The sequence below is a fragment of the Coregonus lavaretus genome (genome assembly GCF_964263955.1).
Source record: "Coregonus lavaretus genome assembly, chromosome: 36".
In the NCBI taxonomy this organism is placed as follows: Eukaryota; Metazoa; Chordata; class Actinopteri; order Salmoniformes; family Salmonidae; genus Coregonus; species Coregonus lavaretus.
In genome coordinates this window covers 9,721,445-9,739,448 of record NC_140023.1, presented here as the reverse complement: position 1 = coordinate 9,739,448, position 18,004 = coordinate 9,721,445, and the positions used below count along the sequence as shown (strand labels likewise).

At 44.0% G+C, this 18,004-nt stretch overlaps 1 protein-coding gene across 2 annotated transcripts; it reads right to left on the bottom strand.

Moving 5' to 3' along the window:
* Nucleotides 1–61: 61 nt before the first annotated feature.
* LOC311110565 (erythroid differentiation-related factor 1-like) lies at nucleotides 62–14,749 on the bottom strand. Of its 2 annotated transcripts, none has more exons than XM_084153070.1 (25): nucleotides 14,250–14,749; nucleotides 13,841–14,049; nucleotides 13,664–13,730; nucleotides 13,421–13,546; nucleotides 13,159–13,283; nucleotides 11,739–11,883; nucleotides 11,532–11,627; nucleotides 11,270–11,391; nucleotides 11,019–11,130; nucleotides 10,583–10,730; nucleotides 10,345–10,456; nucleotides 10,071–10,182; nucleotides 9,578–9,859; nucleotides 9,332–9,403; nucleotides 7,163–7,298; nucleotides 6,520–6,711; nucleotides 6,144–6,344; nucleotides 5,386–5,634; nucleotides 4,970–5,196; nucleotides 4,504–4,662; nucleotides 4,182–4,331; nucleotides 3,872–4,025; nucleotides 3,648–3,763; nucleotides 2,984–3,153; nucleotides 62–675 (listed from the first exon to the last, which is right to left on the bottom strand). In XM_084153070.1, exons 1-25 carry the CDS (start codon nucleotides 14,346–14,348, stop codon nucleotides 513–515), a joined length of 3,744 nt encoding a protein of 1,247 aa, XP_084009196.1. In that variant the 5' UTR covers nucleotides 14,349–14,749; the 3' UTR covers nucleotides 62–512. The 2 variants fall into 2 exon arrangements, with proteins under 2 accessions (XP_084009196.1, XP_084009197.1); XM_084153071.1 differs by having other exon boundaries at nucleotides 5,386–5,604; nucleotides 14,250–14,711.
* Nucleotides 14,750–18,004: the final 3,255 nt, after the last annotated feature.

Genomic DNA, 18,004 nt, shown 5'->3' with positions numbered 1-18,004 from the left:
AAGGTTGGTGTTGTGTAGTAGTGTTCATACATTGTCATTACCAACATGAATCAAGACAAGGTGATTAGAAATATAATTCAAACCTTTATTTCAAGTCAGGGCAATCATGCAGGCACACACGTTCAAACACTCAGCAACCAGTACAAAGCATCCTTTGAATGGATAGTTCGCAGTTAACATTGCCTGCAGGCTATTGCACATTATCAGTTAGAAATGTTCTTACCTTATGTGCTGTTACATTTTATCCAGGTTTATAAGACCAAATCCCGTTGAGATACCGGTACTCCAAAGTTTGAGTCATGCGCATGTATCTCTCATTTAGAGATAACAAAGAAAATATATTTTAAAGGTAATTTTCCAATCTTCTTTACAAAACTAAGCCAATTGAAAAGGTGAGACCAAAGACTAAACTGTGGATTTTGCAGTCTGGAAGTAAGGCACAGCTGGTGATGCTTTCACCTTGCAGGTGTAGAGGGTGTAGAGCAGTGAACACCTTGTTATTTTGGTTGTCGTCATAACGATGCCCCGAGGTCAACGCTTCCTGTCTTTGGGGTCAGCTGTTGCAGGAGGTCGAGGAAGAGCTCAACGCGGTTGAGGAGTGGAGCAGTCTTTTCAGCACGCAGTATCTTGGAGTAAACATTCTTATAGGTCTTCAGGAGCTCCTCGTCCTTATTGCTATTGTAAAAAATATATGTACACAGTCATGTGAAAAAGTAAGTACACCCCCTGGAAACATGGATATTTGAGCTAAATTCCCACCACATTCATTGATAAAGGTAACTCAATTTAACAAAGCACAAAAAAAACGAAAGTGTTATGCAATTAAAATAAACATGCATTTTCCTTATGTGGAAAAAGTTAGTACACCCCTACCGTCACATAAAATGGCTAAACTTAAAATCAGGTGCACCAAAACAGGTGCAAATGATTAGAAAATCATTAGAGAGAAACTTAGCAGGGTCCAGCCTTCCATATAGATTAGAAACTTGGTCTGGTTTGGCCACCATATGAGTGTGGTAACACATCATGCCAAGATCAAAAGACCTACCAGAGGCCCTCAGAAGAAAGCGAATTGATGCACATGAATCTGTGAGGGGTTACAAATCCATTTCCAAGCAATTCGAAGTACATCATTTCACTGTCCGACAGATCATCAACAAATGGAGAACATTCCAGATGGCAATCTGGTCGTCCCACCAAATTCAGACCAAGAGCTGACCGAAAGATGCTCATAGAAGAACCCCAGGGTAACATGGGCGGCAGGTAGCTTAGTGGTTAAGAACGTTGTGGCAGTAACCGAAAGGTCGCTGGTTCTAATCCCTGAGCCGACTAGGTGAACAATCTGCCGATGTGCCCTTGAGCAAGGCACTTAACCCTAATTGCTCCTGTAAGTCGCTCTGGATAAGAGCGTCTGCTAAATGACTCAAATGTAAATGTAAATCAATGTTGAAGTGCATGAGTCAACTGTCAGAAAGAGACTGCACAAACTTGGCCTACATGGCAGGTCAGGAAGGAAGAAGCCTCTGCTCTCAAAAAAGAATATCAAGACACGACTGACGTTTGCCAGACAACACCTGGGTAAAGACCAAAACTACTGGAACAATGTGCTCTGGACAGATGAGTCAAAGGTGGAGTTGTTCGGCCGCAATGCCAGACGCCATGTTTGGCGAAAACGAAACACTGCCTTTGAACAGAAGAACCTCATACCAACTGTAAAGCATGGAGGCGGTGGCATTATGGTTTGGGGCTGATTTGCTGCCTCAGGTCCAACTTGCCATCATTGAGTCAACCATGAATTCTATGTTGTAGCATAGAATTCTTGAGGAGAACGTGAGGCCATCTGTCAAAAAGCTGAAGCTGAACCGAACATGGATCTTGCAACAGGACAATGATCCAAAACACAAAAGCAAAGCTACAACAGAATGGAATGGCTGAGTCAAAGCCCAGATCTCAATCCTATCGAAATGCTGTGGGGGGACTTGAAGCGGGCCGTGCATGCAAGAAAGCCCTCGAACAAAACACAGTTGAAGCAGTACTGTAAAGAAGAGTGGGCAAAAATGCCTCCCAGTCGACGTAAGAGGCTGATAGACAGTTACAAGAAACATCTACATTAAGTTATTTCAGCCAAAGGGTGTTTTTCCACACTATGGAATTGCATTTGTTGATTTTTGATGAATAAATGATTGCAAAGTATAATCTTTGTGTCATTTGTTAAATTAGGTTACCTTTATCTGTCAATAGTGTTGAAGTGAAGATTACATATCCATCTGTCCAAATATGTATTAAAAAAAAAAGACAACTTTCCAGGGGATGTACTTACTTTTTCACATGACTGTTTTTAATCAAAGCTATGCTTACGTGTATTAACATTTCTTATTTCCTCAATAATAGTGTAGGGATGCTGAGATTATGACACCCTAACCCCTATCGCCACTGTGTACTGTCTTACAGAGATTGACACTTGTTCAAGAGAAGGCTATAGGCACAGCTCTGTGTGGAGGGACATCTGTGGCAGGGCAGGACTAACACACAGGGATTCAAATGCTTAGAGTTCTTTAGATACTCAAGTTATCTGCTGGCCGAAGTACAGTGTATTGAGTGTAACTCAAGGTATTGAGGGCAATCAGTGAACCAGTAGTGTTATTAGAAAGCCTACCTGACGACCAGGTCTTACACAATGACCTTTTATGCATATTTTATTATTATATGTTATCTTCCCACTGACTTTACCTGCCCTGCCCACTTCACTCCTCCTCCAAAACGGTGACCAATCCATCCAAGAAGAAATTGATAGAAAAGAGAAGATGCTCTGAGCTGTCCTACAAAGACCAAGCTACTACTAACTGACTGACTGACCAGTCTTAAGATGAAAACATTACGGAAGTTTCAGTATTATGCTTCTACTGGATCTCATGTTTAGTCCTGGTTTAGTCCCCTGCCGGACAAGGTTAATCAGGCTGGGTACAACCAGTCCTTTCCTCACCTTGGTTTGCGCTTCATGGCGGTCATCAGCTTGACCAGCTGCAGCAGCAGGAAGGAGAAACTGGGCTCAAAGACGCCAATCAACTTCATCACTTCTGTTGTGTTCAGCCCTGATGAGGTGTGGCCATCTGCACCACTGTCAAGGGGTCCTGTCAACTCTGGGCCGTCTGTCTACAGAAGAAAAAAAGAACGATGTGGAAATTTAAAGTAACTTTTTAGGTGACCTGACCAAATTCACATAGAAATGTGAGTTATAGATCTGTCATTCTCATTGAAAGCAAGTCTAAGAAGCGCTAGATCTTTTATTTGTGCGCTATTTCTATGCTTCCCGTTCTTAAGTTTTTTTTTGCATCTTTTACTTTCGGTTTTGTACACCAGCTTCAAACAGCTGAAAATACAATATTTTTGGTTATGGAAAATATATTTCACAGCGGTTTAGATGGTACAATGATTATCTACACTATACTTGCTTATTTACTCACATAAACTGAAATTAGGCAAACTATTAGTTTTAGCAACCAGGAAACGCAACTTCAACAAGCGGGAGGTGGTGTGGGAGTAGTTGGTGGTTAGATGTAACCAATGATTCTCAAACAGAACGTACAAGGGGATTGCTGCTATCCGAGTGCCTCTGCCACAGCAGTAAGTTCTATTTGTGTTTGTACCTCTGTGCGGTCCTCTAGCAGCTCTTTGTGGATAAGCAGGAAGGCATGGCGAGTGTCCGTCATGATATCCAGGGCTCCTGTCAGGGTCTTCAGCTTGGCCCCACTGCTGTTCTGACCTGTAAACACACGGTTACTCAATAACACCACCTTTTAGGAGACTATGACAGTTCTGACCTGGCTGGGAGTGAGCCTGACCCTGGCCTGGGGGAGTGAGCCTGACTGACCTGCCATGGTGAACTCGGCGAAGGCCACCCTCTCCAGCAGGGTGCGGAGCAGCTCGCAGGGCGCGTCCTTCAGGCTGAGGAACAGGCGGACAGCCTTGCTGTAGTGCAGCTCTGCCAGGCTCCTGTGTTGCTTCCTCAGGTGCTCATCCCCCACCTGGCACAGAGGAAGAAACATCAGGAATGTACTACACAGACTGAACACCTTAATGCTCTTCTTCAGATGCAACACAACATTTAAATGGTTTAAAAACAGGACTACTGGTAGATATCTTTCTCTAGTTAAAGTATACGTCCTAGGTCAGGTCCTTACCTGGTTGCGGAAGCAGCTGTGGTACATGGAGGCCAAGCGGTGGTGGATTGTGGCAGCTCTGTACTGGTAGAGGGGCTGGCGGGCCGACTCTGTCTGCAGGTCACAGTACTTCAGAGACTTCAGCATGGCCTCTGTCACCTCCCGCTCAATCTGGCAACCCACAGCAATGAAAATGTAGTTATGGATTACTGTGCTCCTACAATTTTCATACCGGCGCTAACCATTTCACCTAGGGCAGCAAGTAGAGTTTGTATGGTTAGTTAACTTGCTAGATATTTTCCATTCTGTTCATTCACCTACTATGAATCTATCCAAGTGTTACCTGTTCCTGGGCCTTCCTGGACAGAGGGGCATAGTCCTGCAGCAGAGTGGCCAGGGTGAAGTAGGTAGTGGACAGCTCCCAGTTGACTGAGTCCCACACTGCAGGGTGGTTCCCTCTGGTGGCCAGGGACCGCATAGCCCTCAGGTAGTAGTCTATAGCCTGAAGAGGGGGAGAGAGTGAGCGGAAAGGTCCCTGCTCCATTTTCATTAGCACCAACTCTTACAAAGCATAGTGATTTTAAGTTGAATTACCCTACTTAAAGACATGCCAAAAAATAAGAAACCTTATAGAGAGCTTATGCAGCAGTTGACAAAATGACAGGAAAGTGACTGGCACAAAGATAAGCAGATCGTTTAGCCTTCATGCCTTTCTATTTATTGTGGAAAACAACTTGGGGTTGGTATAGAAATTGAAATTATTATATGTCTATTATATAATGATATTTCTATTAGTGTGGTAGTGGTACCTTATTGTAATAAAGAGCCTCCTCTGGGGAGAACTCTCCTCTGCTCAGGTCTGCAGATGTAGCACAGTGGGCCTGGGCACAGATCCTCATCAGTCTGCCTATGTTGCACAGCAGCAGGGAGGTGTTGGTGCTGTCCTCGATGGCCTCAAAGTCCTTCATGCCCTTCTCAAAGCACGAGAAACTCTTCTTCCATATCTCCTGTTCAGCTATAGATACAGACTTATTCACTGAAAAGGAAGGGGGTGGGGGGGTTAGAGTGAGGAAGAGGTTAATATTTTGTATTTTAGGTCTGTTTCCTGAAGAAAGATATGTTTCAGAAATATTGCTTATATTGCTTACAACATTCATGAATGTAATCAATAAATCAACCATTTACACAAAAGTATCCTCCATAACTGATTGGCCAGACTCCTTACCTTCCTTCTCGGTCTGCATTGCAGCTGCCTGGTTCATGTAGAAGACTCCTATCTCGTTGCGAATGTTGCCCAGTCTCTTCAGTACCTGGGCTAGCTGTTCAGGGCCATGCTCCTTCACCACCCCGGAGGTCAGCAGCTCGTAGGCCGCCTCGTAACACTTACTGCTCACAAACAGCTGGTACTCTGGGTCCGTGGCCAGGTCACTGGCCATGTTAAAGGCTGGGGGACAGTCACACAGGCCAGACTGATCTAATTTGTAACAACAATGATGCACTGCATTTATATATAGGATTGTTCAAGCTTTTAAGTATTGTAATGTTAGCGTTTGTTATTACAGGTTCTTGCTTCTGAAAAGCACCACAGCAGGGATCCTCAACTAGATTCAGCCGTGGGCCGATTTTTTCTTGAGCGGATGGTCGGGGGGCCGGAACATAATTACACATAATTTATAGACTGCAAATTGACCGCAAGAAACCCAAACAGATATAAATGTTTGACTAAAACATAATTTCTAATCTTGCTTACATTTGTATACGATCACGTCTCTCTCTATTTTGCGTGGGAATACTTGGGAACAGATTTCTTAAATAAAAATCACTTGGTCTTTTATGTCCAACAATGAAAAATAAAACCCTTCACTACATTAAATGGCAAGACCTTTAAATCTACTGAATACTGAAACCTTTTGGGTCAATTGTGAAGACATTAGGAGGGATGTGTTATGTGTTTATTGTTGAAAAGTGTGAGTGTCTCTTCACCCTGGCAGCTGCTCTCTCTGTGCAGGCTGTGCAGCACTTCCTGGTCCTCCTTGGTCTGGTAGCTGTACTCCTCGAGGTAGGCAGCACGGTTACTGGCGTTCTGGGCAAGCATCAGCTGGATGTCCCCACACAGAGACAGACACTGGCTGTGGAACAGCAGCACCCGCGAGTGCAGGGTACTGCTCACTGAACAGTAGGCATCTGCAGAGGGAGGGAGAGAGATAAAGAGAAGGATGAAGGAATGGAGGTAGCAAGGAAGGTTCAACACTATTTCAACAGGTCGCCTACATTATCCATCAGTCCAATCTCAGGCAGCCAATCTGATCAAAACTACATTTCCCAGAATGCCTAGCTGAACCGGAGAGGAGACACTGACCGTGGCACTGCAGGGCCAGTTTGATGTAGCGCAGGGCCCGACCATACTTGAGCAGGTTAGTGGCAGCGTCTGACAGTACGTAGTAGGCCTTGGACGCCTTGAAGAAGAGCTGCAGCTTCATACGGTGCTGCCAGGACCCTGGGATCATCCCTGACCTGGTCGGATGCTTCCGGTCCTCCTGGAAGGGACCAGCTGTACCCAAGAGAAATGGAGAGAGAGACGGAGGGGAAGGGAGAGAGACGGAGGGGAAGGGAGAGAGACGGAGGGGAAGGGAGAGAGACGGAGGGGAAGGGAGAGAGACGGTGGGGAAGGGAGAGAGACGGAGGGGAAGGGAGAGAGACGGAGGGGAAGGGAGAGAGACGGAGGGGAAGGGAGAGAGACGGAGGGGAAGGGAGAGAGACGGAGGGGAAGGGAGAGAGACGGAGGGGAAGGGAGGGAAATAGATGGAGGGGAGAGAGAGAGGGGATAAGAGAGATAGATAGGGAAAGAGACATAAAGAGGCAAAGAAATTGAGGTATTTATTAGGGGCTCTTCCCGGAGCATCTTCACATATAACGAGGAACCTGCTCATTATGGTACATCATCATTCATTATCAATAATGTAGTATATCTATGCTTCTTGATGGGGTCAGTGATGGCCAACCTCTGTCCAGGAGGAGTGCGATCCCTTTCTCCACGGCCTTACTCCCATCCTCGTACTTCAGGGGAATGGGGGTGTTGGGGTCAGCAGCTGGGAGGTCACTCTCCTTCTTAATGCTGCCGTCCACTGCTTTTAGTCCCTGCCAATCACATCCAACCTTTAGCGCTCACATACACAGCATTTATTTTAGTGATAACCAATCCCTTTTTTGTACAATTTTATTTTTCAAACAATATATAAACATATACAGACAAAAGACAACAGACAGACGCACACAAACATCCACGTCATCACACCTGCCCAGACCCACATGTTCCCACCGCATCTATCGCCAGTGCTTGTAAGACTTAATGCCATTTGGCCTCAAATTGCACTATTCTGTGTTTCTCTGTAGCCCATACCTTTTCAATATCTAAATAATAATAATGCATTTGATTATTCCACTGTCTTAACAATGGAGGATCATTCAATTTCTAATTTTTATTTTTTATGATTGACGAGAAAAGTATGGTTCAAACCAATTGGCTATCTCACCGCACCCTCATATGCCATGTCTTGAACTAAGCAGATACAGTGGGGGAAAAAAGTATTTAGTCAGCCACCAATTGTGCAAGTTCTCCCACTTAAAAAGATGAGAGAGGCCTGTAATTTTCAGAAAATCACATTGTAGGATTTTTTATGAATTTATTTGCAAATTATGGTGGGAAATAAGTATTTGGTCACCTACAAACAAGCAAGATTTCTGGCTCTCACAGACCTGTAACTTCTTCTTTAAGAGGCTCCTCTGTCCTCCACTCGTTCCCTGTATTAATGGCACCTGTTTGAACTTGTTATCAGTATAAAAGACACCTGTCCACAACCTCAAACAGTCACACTCCAAACTCCACTATGGCCAAGACCAAAGAGCTGTCAAAGGACACCAGAAACAAAATTGTAGACCTGCACCAGGCTGGGAAGACTGAATCTGCAATAGGTAAGCAGCTTGGTTTGAAGAAATCAACTGTGGGAGCAATTATTAGGAAATGGAAGACATACAAGACCACTGATAATCTCCCTCGATCTGGGGCTCCACGCAAGATCTCACCCCGAGGGGTCAAAATGATCACAAGAACGGTGAGCAAAAATCCCAGAACCACACGGGGGGACCTAGTGAATGACCTGCAGAGAGCTGGGACCAAAGTAACAAAAGCCTACCATCAGTAACACACTACACCGCCAGGGACTCAAATCCTGCAGTGCCAGACGTGTCCCCCTGCTTAAGCCAGTACATGAAGTTTGCTAGAGTGCATTTGGATGATCCAGAAGAGGATTGGGAGAATGTCATATGGTCAGATGAAACCAAAATAGAACTTTTTGGTAAAAACTCAACTCGTCGTGTTTGGAGGACAAAGAATGCTGAGTTGCATCCAAAGAACACCATACCTACTGTGAAGCATGGGGGTGGAAACATCATGCTTTGGGGCTGTTTTTCTGCAAAGGGACCAGGACGACTGATCCGTGTAAAGGAAAGAATTAATGGGGCCATGTATCGTGAGATTTTGAGTGAAAACCTCCTTCCATCAGCAAGGGCATTGAAGATGAAACGTGGCTGGGTCTTTCAGCATGACAATGATCCCAAACACACCGCCCTGGCAACGAAGGAGTGGCTTCGTAAGAAGCATTTCAAGGTCCTGGAGTGGCCTAGCCAGTCTCCAGATCTCAACCCCATAGAAAATCTTTGGAGGGAATTGAAAGTCTGTGTTGCCCAGCGACAGCCCCAAAACATCACTGCTCTAGAGGAGATCTGCATGGAGGAATGGGCCAAAATACCAGCAACAGTGTGTGAAAACCTTGTGAAGACTTACAGAAAACGTTTGACCTGTGTCATTGCCAACAAAGGGTATATAACAAAGTATTGAGAAACTTTTGTTATTGACCAAATGCTTATTTTCCACCATGATTTGCAAATAAATTCATTAAAAATCCTACAATGTGATTTTCTGGATTTTTTTTTCTCATTTTGTCTGTCATAGTTGACGTGTACCTATGATGAAAATTACAGGCCTCTCATCTTTTTAAGTGGGAGAACTTGCACAATTGGTGGCTGACTAAATACTTTTTTCCCCCCACTGTAGACGATTTAAAGTACATTTACAATCCCATAACTATCACCATACTACAGTAGAGGCCCACCTTTAAGACGTAGCTGAGGACGTGCCGACATCTTTCCTCCTTGTCTTGAGAGACGGGAAATGCGTAGATTGGCTGCAGTGGGGGGTAACAGGATTACTTCATTGTCTAGATAGAACATCTAAAAACACCTCTAAGACAACTCTACTCACTCCGTGTAGCGGCTAGTTTCTAGTTAGGTCAAGATATGTAAACATATCCACAATGTCACCCAAACAGAGTAGCTAGCGACAAACGTGTGACACTCACCCTGATCTGGTGAGTGGACTTGTACTTCTCTGGAACAGACAGCTCCCCCACTGATTTGATAATAGCTACAGCTTTGCTATCATCCTGTGAGTCCAACGCGGTACTAAAGGAGGCGTTCTCATCACTGTCCTCTGGTAGATCTTCATGATCCTCCTCTTCCTCCTCGTCACTGTAGCTGTCCTCTGAGCCCCCGGCCCGCAGCGACTCCCCCCCTGCTCCATCCTCTGGAGGCTCGTCCAACTGGAACAGCTCTGCCAGCATGTAGTGGGCCGATGCTATGATCTGAGCCAATCAGAAAGGGGAGAGCACGGTTAGAGAGAGGGAACGGGCCAACAACAGAGAAGGAACAGGCTAGCCGGGTTGTTCAACAAATGTGTAATTTATTTTTCGTGCAAATTTCTCGTCTTTGGATATCAATGAGAGGTTTGCACAAACATGTTTGAAACAAAGGCCTTTGGTCATGTGGAGTATGAGTGCGAGTCCAGTCCATTACCTGTGGGTGCCTCTCCTGGTCCAGGAGCTTAACACAGTTGAGGAGCAACGTTCTGATTGTTCCATAGTGCTTCCTGTTCTGGCTCTTCTTCAGCATCATGTTGCTAGCCACTCTGCAAGAACAACAACGCACATTCTACAAAACAGAATGTATAGTCTGGTGCCACCTGTTGGACTTACTGTATTTGTCATTACTGTACTGACTGAAAACTGTATGTGTTGTGTACTGGTTTCAGGGACATGTGTTAATACTGTGTCAGGTTGCAGGTACCTACTTGTAAAGGAGCACCGCCACAGGCAGAGTGAATGGGTTCTGGCATTTCTCCTCTGCTGCTTCCTCACAGAGAGTGGTGAGGTCATACAGCTTTACGATGTCACTTCCACTAGCTGATGAAGCACAGAAACGGGACAGTAAGATTAAGTAGGGCTACTACCACATAGTACTGTTTATTTACTAGGTTTATTTTGTAAGTCCTACAGGAGTTACAGTGAGTGTGTTGTGTTATCTCCCACCTTTGAAGAGCCAGTAGGTATGGCCCTCTTTGGTGCAGTTAGACTTGAGGAAGGACAGAATGTTCTGAGCGATGTCTTTCACAACCCTGGTTGAGAAGGTGGAGTTCTCCAGATCAGGGATGTCTTCCGTTTTGATCATCTCATATTTCTGACCAAAGAACAAATCAGCACTAACTTTAGAACAGTGTTTACATTTTAGTCATTTAGCAGACTCTTAGCCTGAGTGACTTACAGGAGCAATAAGGGTTAAGTTCCTTGCTCAATGGCACAGACAGATTTTTCACTTAGTCGGCTCGCGGATTCGAACCAGCGACCTTTCGGTTACTGGCTCAACACTCTTAACAGCTAGGCTACCTGCCGCCCCAGTGTTCAATTGTGAATATGTATATAGGGTTAAAAATGACAAGTTTGGGCATTAAAGACAGGGCTTATTTACCTGGACGATACCATTTACATGAAAGCACATGACGAGCTCTGGAACATTGCACATCAGATTGTCCAGCCAGTAATCAATACCTGTGAGAATGTTGATTGGCTTGTTGTTATCCCTAAAAAAGAAAGAACCTTCTAGGTATTTTGCAGGGGAACATTGCTGTGGAACAGTAGTAAACCAATTGAACATTTTTATATTGACTGCCATGAATGATGCTTCTGGGGCCATTGTTCCCCACTTTACGTGATTCTGACCTGAGCCGCAGGCTGACAGCTGGGTAGCGTCCTCCTCCAAAGATAGGCATGTTGGACCCCACCAGCATGTGGATGTCCTCAAACGTCCACAAGATGTTCCTCACAAAGTCATTCCTCAAACCCTGTAAAAAAAAAGTTGAGGGAAAAGTTGAATGGATACTTGAATTGAATAGATGAAACGAATCTACAATCAAAGAAACAAATGCCAACTAAACAAAAGACAGAAAATGCACATCTTTAATCATCCTGTTGATGACCCTACCTGACTGTTCTCCCCCTCGTTGAACAGTGTGGTAAGGTTCTGCTCTTTGGAAGCCACTTGTCCCAATGCATACTTGCTGTCCATGGGAACCCCTTCCTGTAAGGAATGGACATACAGTCACCAAGGAAGAAACTGAAACTCAACAAGAGCACAACACAGACTTAAGGTACTGCACATTGCTACCCATTTCCATAAAGGGTGACCTACCTCTTTGTGGGCTGTGGACTCCTCTGTGTCTGAAGGGTTGCTGGTGAAGGTAGCTGGCCAGGAGGGACCAAACTCCTCCGCCCCACACCCCTCATCAGGGTTGTCTGAGTCAGGGACAGGCTCTGCGGCTCCATCACCATTAATACTAGAGAATACATGGAGGAGTCAACCTTTAGGATTTACTCTTGCTAAAATAAGGTTATTGTTTCTATTGCAAGTCTGTCACATTAACAAGTAGGCTAGTAGTCCAACTAGGGCTGTGGCGGTCATGAAATTCTGTCAGCCGGTAACTCATGCAAATGACTGCTGGTCTCACGGTAATTGACTGTTAATTAACAAACACGATTAGCAACTCCGGACTTCCACACATACAAGCTGCTGATGCGCTCCTTTGGAAAACATAGGCCTACATTTTAAAAAGTTGAATGGAGCGGCTATTGTGTTGAGCATAAAAGTGATAATTTGAAACAGGTCCAATAGGCTACACTTAATTTAGAGTTAATTGGTCACTTTAGTTGTGATAGGCCTACAAACCTCAGAATGTCTTAGAAATCGAAACATTTGGCTGCATGATACGACTATATTTATGATTTGGGTGGCAAGCAGGTTAGGAGATATCTAGTCAATGGAATTAAAATGACAAAATCAGAAGGAAAGGCTACAATGACCAAAAGCCAACAGGCAAGCTGCTATTGTTATTTGTAGGCTATTTGTTATTTGTAGGCTAACTGTAGGACGGTGAGAAGCACAGTAGCGTTATGGCTAGCCTCAATTAGCCTAGTTAACTAGTTTCTCTCGGTTTGATGCAGTCAAGACAGATACTATGTAATCGGATGGGATGATAAATAACTAGCAGTCTACTAGCGCGAGTTAACAGTGGTTGCTGTCCCTCTCCCTCCGTCTGCTCCAAGCCTTACTTACACACACCGCATGGCCCCTCCACAGTAGCTACAGCTGCTCGCTCTGTGCCTCTCTCTCTCCCTTTTGTTAATTGCGCCGGTTAATAAAGTAGCAAAACAATTGGCTTTTTTGCTGCTTCCCTCACTCGGATTGGACCGGGTGTGGACCCGATCGGGTCCATACAGGGCTGGGTCTGGTTGTCCTTATGTCCGTTCGGAATGGGTTTTAAAAATGTATTTATGCATATTGGGTTCAGGGCTTTCTGGTGTCCATTTCGGAACAGGAGCTCTAACTCCCATCACCATTTGTCCTCATCACTTAGATCATTCAAATTCAATCAAAGGCCGTTAGCAAGTTGGGTAGGCTACCCATCAGCCCCAGTAATTTGCACAGTTTTGGATGGGATTACCGTGACCAACGGTCACAGGGAATTTGACTGCGGTCATGACTGGTGACTGCCGGTGTGGTGGTAATGTGGTCACTGAGGCGACAGCCCTATGTCCAACCTCAAATAACTCACCTGTAGTAGAGGAACTTGGACAGGATTGCTTTTTGGTACCAGTGTTCCTTGCTCTTCTTTTTTCTCTGCCACTTTTGATCTATTAGTCTCTGGTAAAACTCCTTCAGCCATGTCCAATCTCCTGTCTGACATAATATACATATAGATCATACTACTATACTGGCTACAATCAAAGAAAAACACAATCAAATGTATTTCTACAACCATTGTCAATTGTTCAGACATTTTCAGGCTTTCTTCTCCGCTGGCTGTCTAATTGTACCTGAGAGGACCTCATGAAGAGCTCCTGAATGTCCAGTTCATCAAGGAGGAGAGTCCTTCCCACGCGGTGGACAGCCATACTGACATGGGACTTACTGTAGGGGATCTTCAACAGCTTCTTGATGTTCTGAGTAGAAAAGAGAATGAAACCGTTAGGTTCAACAAACAGTTTTGATTACCAAACATGTCAAACACATAATATAGTAGCAAAACAAATTCTTAGCTGTTGAGCGGATAGACCTACCTCAGAGTCTGACACCACATCAACATCATCCCCAATAGAATCAATGAAGTCATAGGCCATCCCAAAACTGTAGATAGAAGAAAATACATGTACATGAGCACCTTGCAACAATTCAGTGATGATGCATACCACCAGATATCACATCTCGTTTTGAGGGCTGAATAACCAGCACTTCACCTGGAGAAAGGTTTGCTCTTGCTGCTGGACCCTAGTACAGTGGATCCTGCAGGCCCAAGTTGGGGGCTCTCCCGGAGCCAGTTGGCAGGAGGCAGCTTCAGGTCTGTCTTCTCCTGCAGTAGTGCATAGGTGGTGGGTGGAGGGGCAGCAGAGTACTTCACCACTGCACGGCTCTTTATTTCGTTGTTGCCAAGGCACATCTCCAACTCCTTTGATACACGTAAACAATGGTAGCATTGATGGTAAACTCAGACAACTTAAAAAGTAGCGTTAGACAGCTAGATTATTGTGAAGTTAGCTACAACTAATTTAATACATTTAAATATCACATGTATGTACAGCTAGCTAGCTATAACATGCATAGACACATAACTGCAGTTCAAAGCTTGCTAGCTACTGTACAGCTTACCTGTCTGCCACTGGCACTATCACCCCCACTGTCATCCACTTCTTCACTTCCACGGTCTGGAAGGACGCCGTCCTCTCGGTTCCCTGGTGCTGAACTCATTTTCTGTCTACAAGCTAGCTACTTGCTACAAAAACGAATGCTGCCCAAGGGGTAGCCGTCCTTAGCTAACTAGCTAGCTTCCTGAAAACGTCAACAACAAATACACAGTGATAAACTAAGCTAATTGCAAGTGTTAGCTAGCTAGCCACTGTAGCTAATCCACCACCTGCTGATTAGCTCCCTAGCTAGCTACCTAGCGTTATAGCTTTACACACGCGACATATTTGTTCATCTGAGCCAAACGATATGAACAAAATTAGCAAGATAGCCAACAATATCACCGTTCTGCAGTCTTCCAGACTGTATCAACACCACTTGCTGCGTTCTGCTGTTTGTTGCTGTTGACAGAACACACGTTTGCGTAAAGCCACAGATTATCCATTATATTGACCAGATACTCTAGCGGCCGCTCTAACAATGAAAATAAATGTCTTCAAAAACGGAAGGCAGTCCGGAGAAGGCAAAATCAGGTGGGACCATTCTAGCCAATGAGAGGGCAGATACGCGTGTGAACAACAGGCACAAAGGTTTCCCCTAGTTAACACAGCCAGAAAGTTATATGTAAAAATTCATGAAAACAAACATTTGGTTTTTGGTTTTAATTTAAGGTTAGGGTTAGGCATGAGGTTAGGCTTAGGTTCAAAATCGCATTTTAAGAAGATACATTGTAGAAATAGCCGGGGTTTATGACTTTGTGGCTGTGGTAACTAGTGACGACCAGGCACAACTCCGATATAAAGTGTTTTTTCTCAAAGTTGCAGCAATGTCACGTGTCCAACTTATATCAGTACACTCGTAACAACCCAATCGTTACGAAACTTCTATTCGATAAAATAAGACACACTTAGTAAATAAGCCATTTAATTTTTTGCTAACCAAATTCGACACGCTCTCATTGACATCCATATAAAAGCTCCTCGCTTGGTGAGCTTGAAAAAATTACAAACCGTCACCTGCTAGAGAAGAGATTTTGGGCCCAGTTATTCCTCTCGCTTCGCCTCTTCTTCTCTGGTAAAGCAACACATCAGAGCAGGGACACTTTTGAGGAGATGGGAAACTCCATTAGCGTCGTATTACTGCACACTGTGCACGTTGCCCGTACGTTGTCAATGGGCGGCGCGGTGCATTCTGGGTACACTCCGACAAGGCGATCTCGCTCCTTCGAGGAGTCAGTGGAAGTCAATTGGGCGCTAGCACAAAAACCCAACATAAGCACGAATTACGTGAAGAAAAAGCTCAGTATTACAAATATTTTCCTGGATTTCAGATAACTAACTTGTCTTCTGTGATATCGTATAACTTTAAAATCGTGACATTACGTACTTTTGAGGAGAATAGGCAGGTTTCTCGACACATACCCTGATTTTTAGAAGGGATTGCGTGACGACGGTTTAGTAACCGTTTGATGCAGCATAACAACGTAAATGCGATTGGTCGAAAGTCTGCTTGTTGGAGCGTTATACGTTCCTCAATTTATTTCCGCTAGGATTCTTATCTCCTCCTTTTGTAATCTCTTTGATCAGAGTATAGCGCTCACAACTTCCGGGTAAAAAAGCAAAATAAAAGACTGCATGTGCAGGATTATGAATTGAGCCAAACTGCAAATGAAGCTAACAACGATAAGTGTGTTTTAATACAACAGGATAAAATACAGTAGCTTATATGATTGGATTTGGACAAACACATATAAAAGAAGGGTGGTTAGGTTTGGACTTTTAGATTGATAGAACATGTCGGTTGTGATGTTTCAACCGATGTACTCTGACTCTTGTTAGTTGCTGCTCCCTTCACAGTTGTTTAATTATGACCCGGATATGCCATTACCTCCTAGAAGCTTCCAGTGAGTTTACAGAAAAGGCTAGACTTTTTTTAATAACATTATATTCATTATCTCTATTCATTATCTTATGTTGTGATTATTTTATTTGTCTATTCTTTACCCTGATTTCTTATCTTTAGCAACATGAATTGTTCCTTTAATTTCACATTCCCTTTCCCCCAGTTAAATTATTATGGAAGGTTAAAGGTCCAATGCAGCCGTTTCTATCTCAATATCAAATTATTTCTGGGTAACAATTATCTAGCCTACCTTACTGTGGTTGTTTTCAATTAAAATGCTAGGACTGTTTGGTAGTGGTCTGAGTGTGGAGGGGAAAACTGAAAACGAGCTGTTATTGGCGGAGAGGTTTGGAACTGCCGTTGTTATTGGTCTATTAACTAATTTACCGCCTGGTGATGTCACAATTTCACAGTATTATTCCAACCTCATAGTGTAGAAATATATATCAAACAAAGTAAAATCAAGGTTTTAATTGCACTGGACCTTTAAATAAAACGGTACCTAACTAGTTTCAAATTAATTTAAGTAAACTGGGGTAAAGCGCCCACTACAAAGAAAAGAAAGACATCATCTTTGGAAGTGTGAGTGACATGGGGCAAACGAGGGGAGACTTCTCAACCTATCAGACAGACTACCAGGACAGCCAGGACACAGAGGGCGCCACAGAGGGCGTTTTCCAGGAACTATCTGGAGAGGTCAACTGTGGCAGCTGCTGCCCATGCAGGAGAGCACTTTATGTGGTTTGGGAGGCATGATGAGGACCGTCCTGTGTCCCTTGGAGTGCTGGCAGCTACCAACTGCTCCTCCTCATCCAAGCCTTCCAGATACTCCTACCATAGCAGGCATGAGATGAATACACCATATTATCCAGATACTCTTCTTTAGGAAATCTGAAGACAACACATCTTGATAGTCTTACAAGTGCAAATAAAAAACGCAAACATTGAGATACGGAGATTTTGAATTGTATTATACATTTCTAATTTTACAGTGAAACTGGGTTCTTAAGGGAAAACAGATCAGACTACCACCATCCCTTTTGCTCCTCAGTAATTCATCAAGTCCTGATTAATTACGTAATAAAGGGCCATCTAAAGTACACCATTCATCACAGGATTTAACAAAGTAGATTAAAAACCTTGTAAATTAATCACATCATAAATGAGAAAGATTATTAGATGTGATGGATAAAAGACAAAAGAAGACACTGAGTAGACATTATGGCATTATATTCCTCTACTGATGAAAGATTCACCATTAAAATGCAAGCTTTTTATTTCGAGCTTGGTCGAATTGATACTGCTACAATCCATCTGAGGCACTTCCACCAGCTGAATAGCAAACATGATTGAGATGGAATGTGTGTGTGTGTGATTGTGTGCCTTCCTGTGGTCTGTTCTGTCTTCAGTACTGCGCCTACAGAGGGTTTCGTGGCTAAATTCACAATATCTCCAGCAGATGGCAGCTCTGTATGAGTAATTGTTATAGTCTGACAAGTACTGTAGTTATCTGTTATGTTGTGCATGACCTCATCAAGAAAGACGTCACCTGGCATGGGCCCAGGCTTGGAAAATAAAAAAGGGAGAGAAATCGGAACTTCATGTCAGAGACAGACAAATTAGAGAGTCTGCATGGAAGGGAGCTTGATGATGTTTATTAGACGCGCTACAACATGTCCCAAAGGCTGGCAGATACCCCTCAGCAGCAATCTGTTTCACTGGAACCACTTAAACATGGCCGACTGTACTGGAGCACTGAGGAGAGGAGGGAGAGGAGGAAGGGTCGGGTGTAAGGCAAGGAGAACACCTGCTTGGGA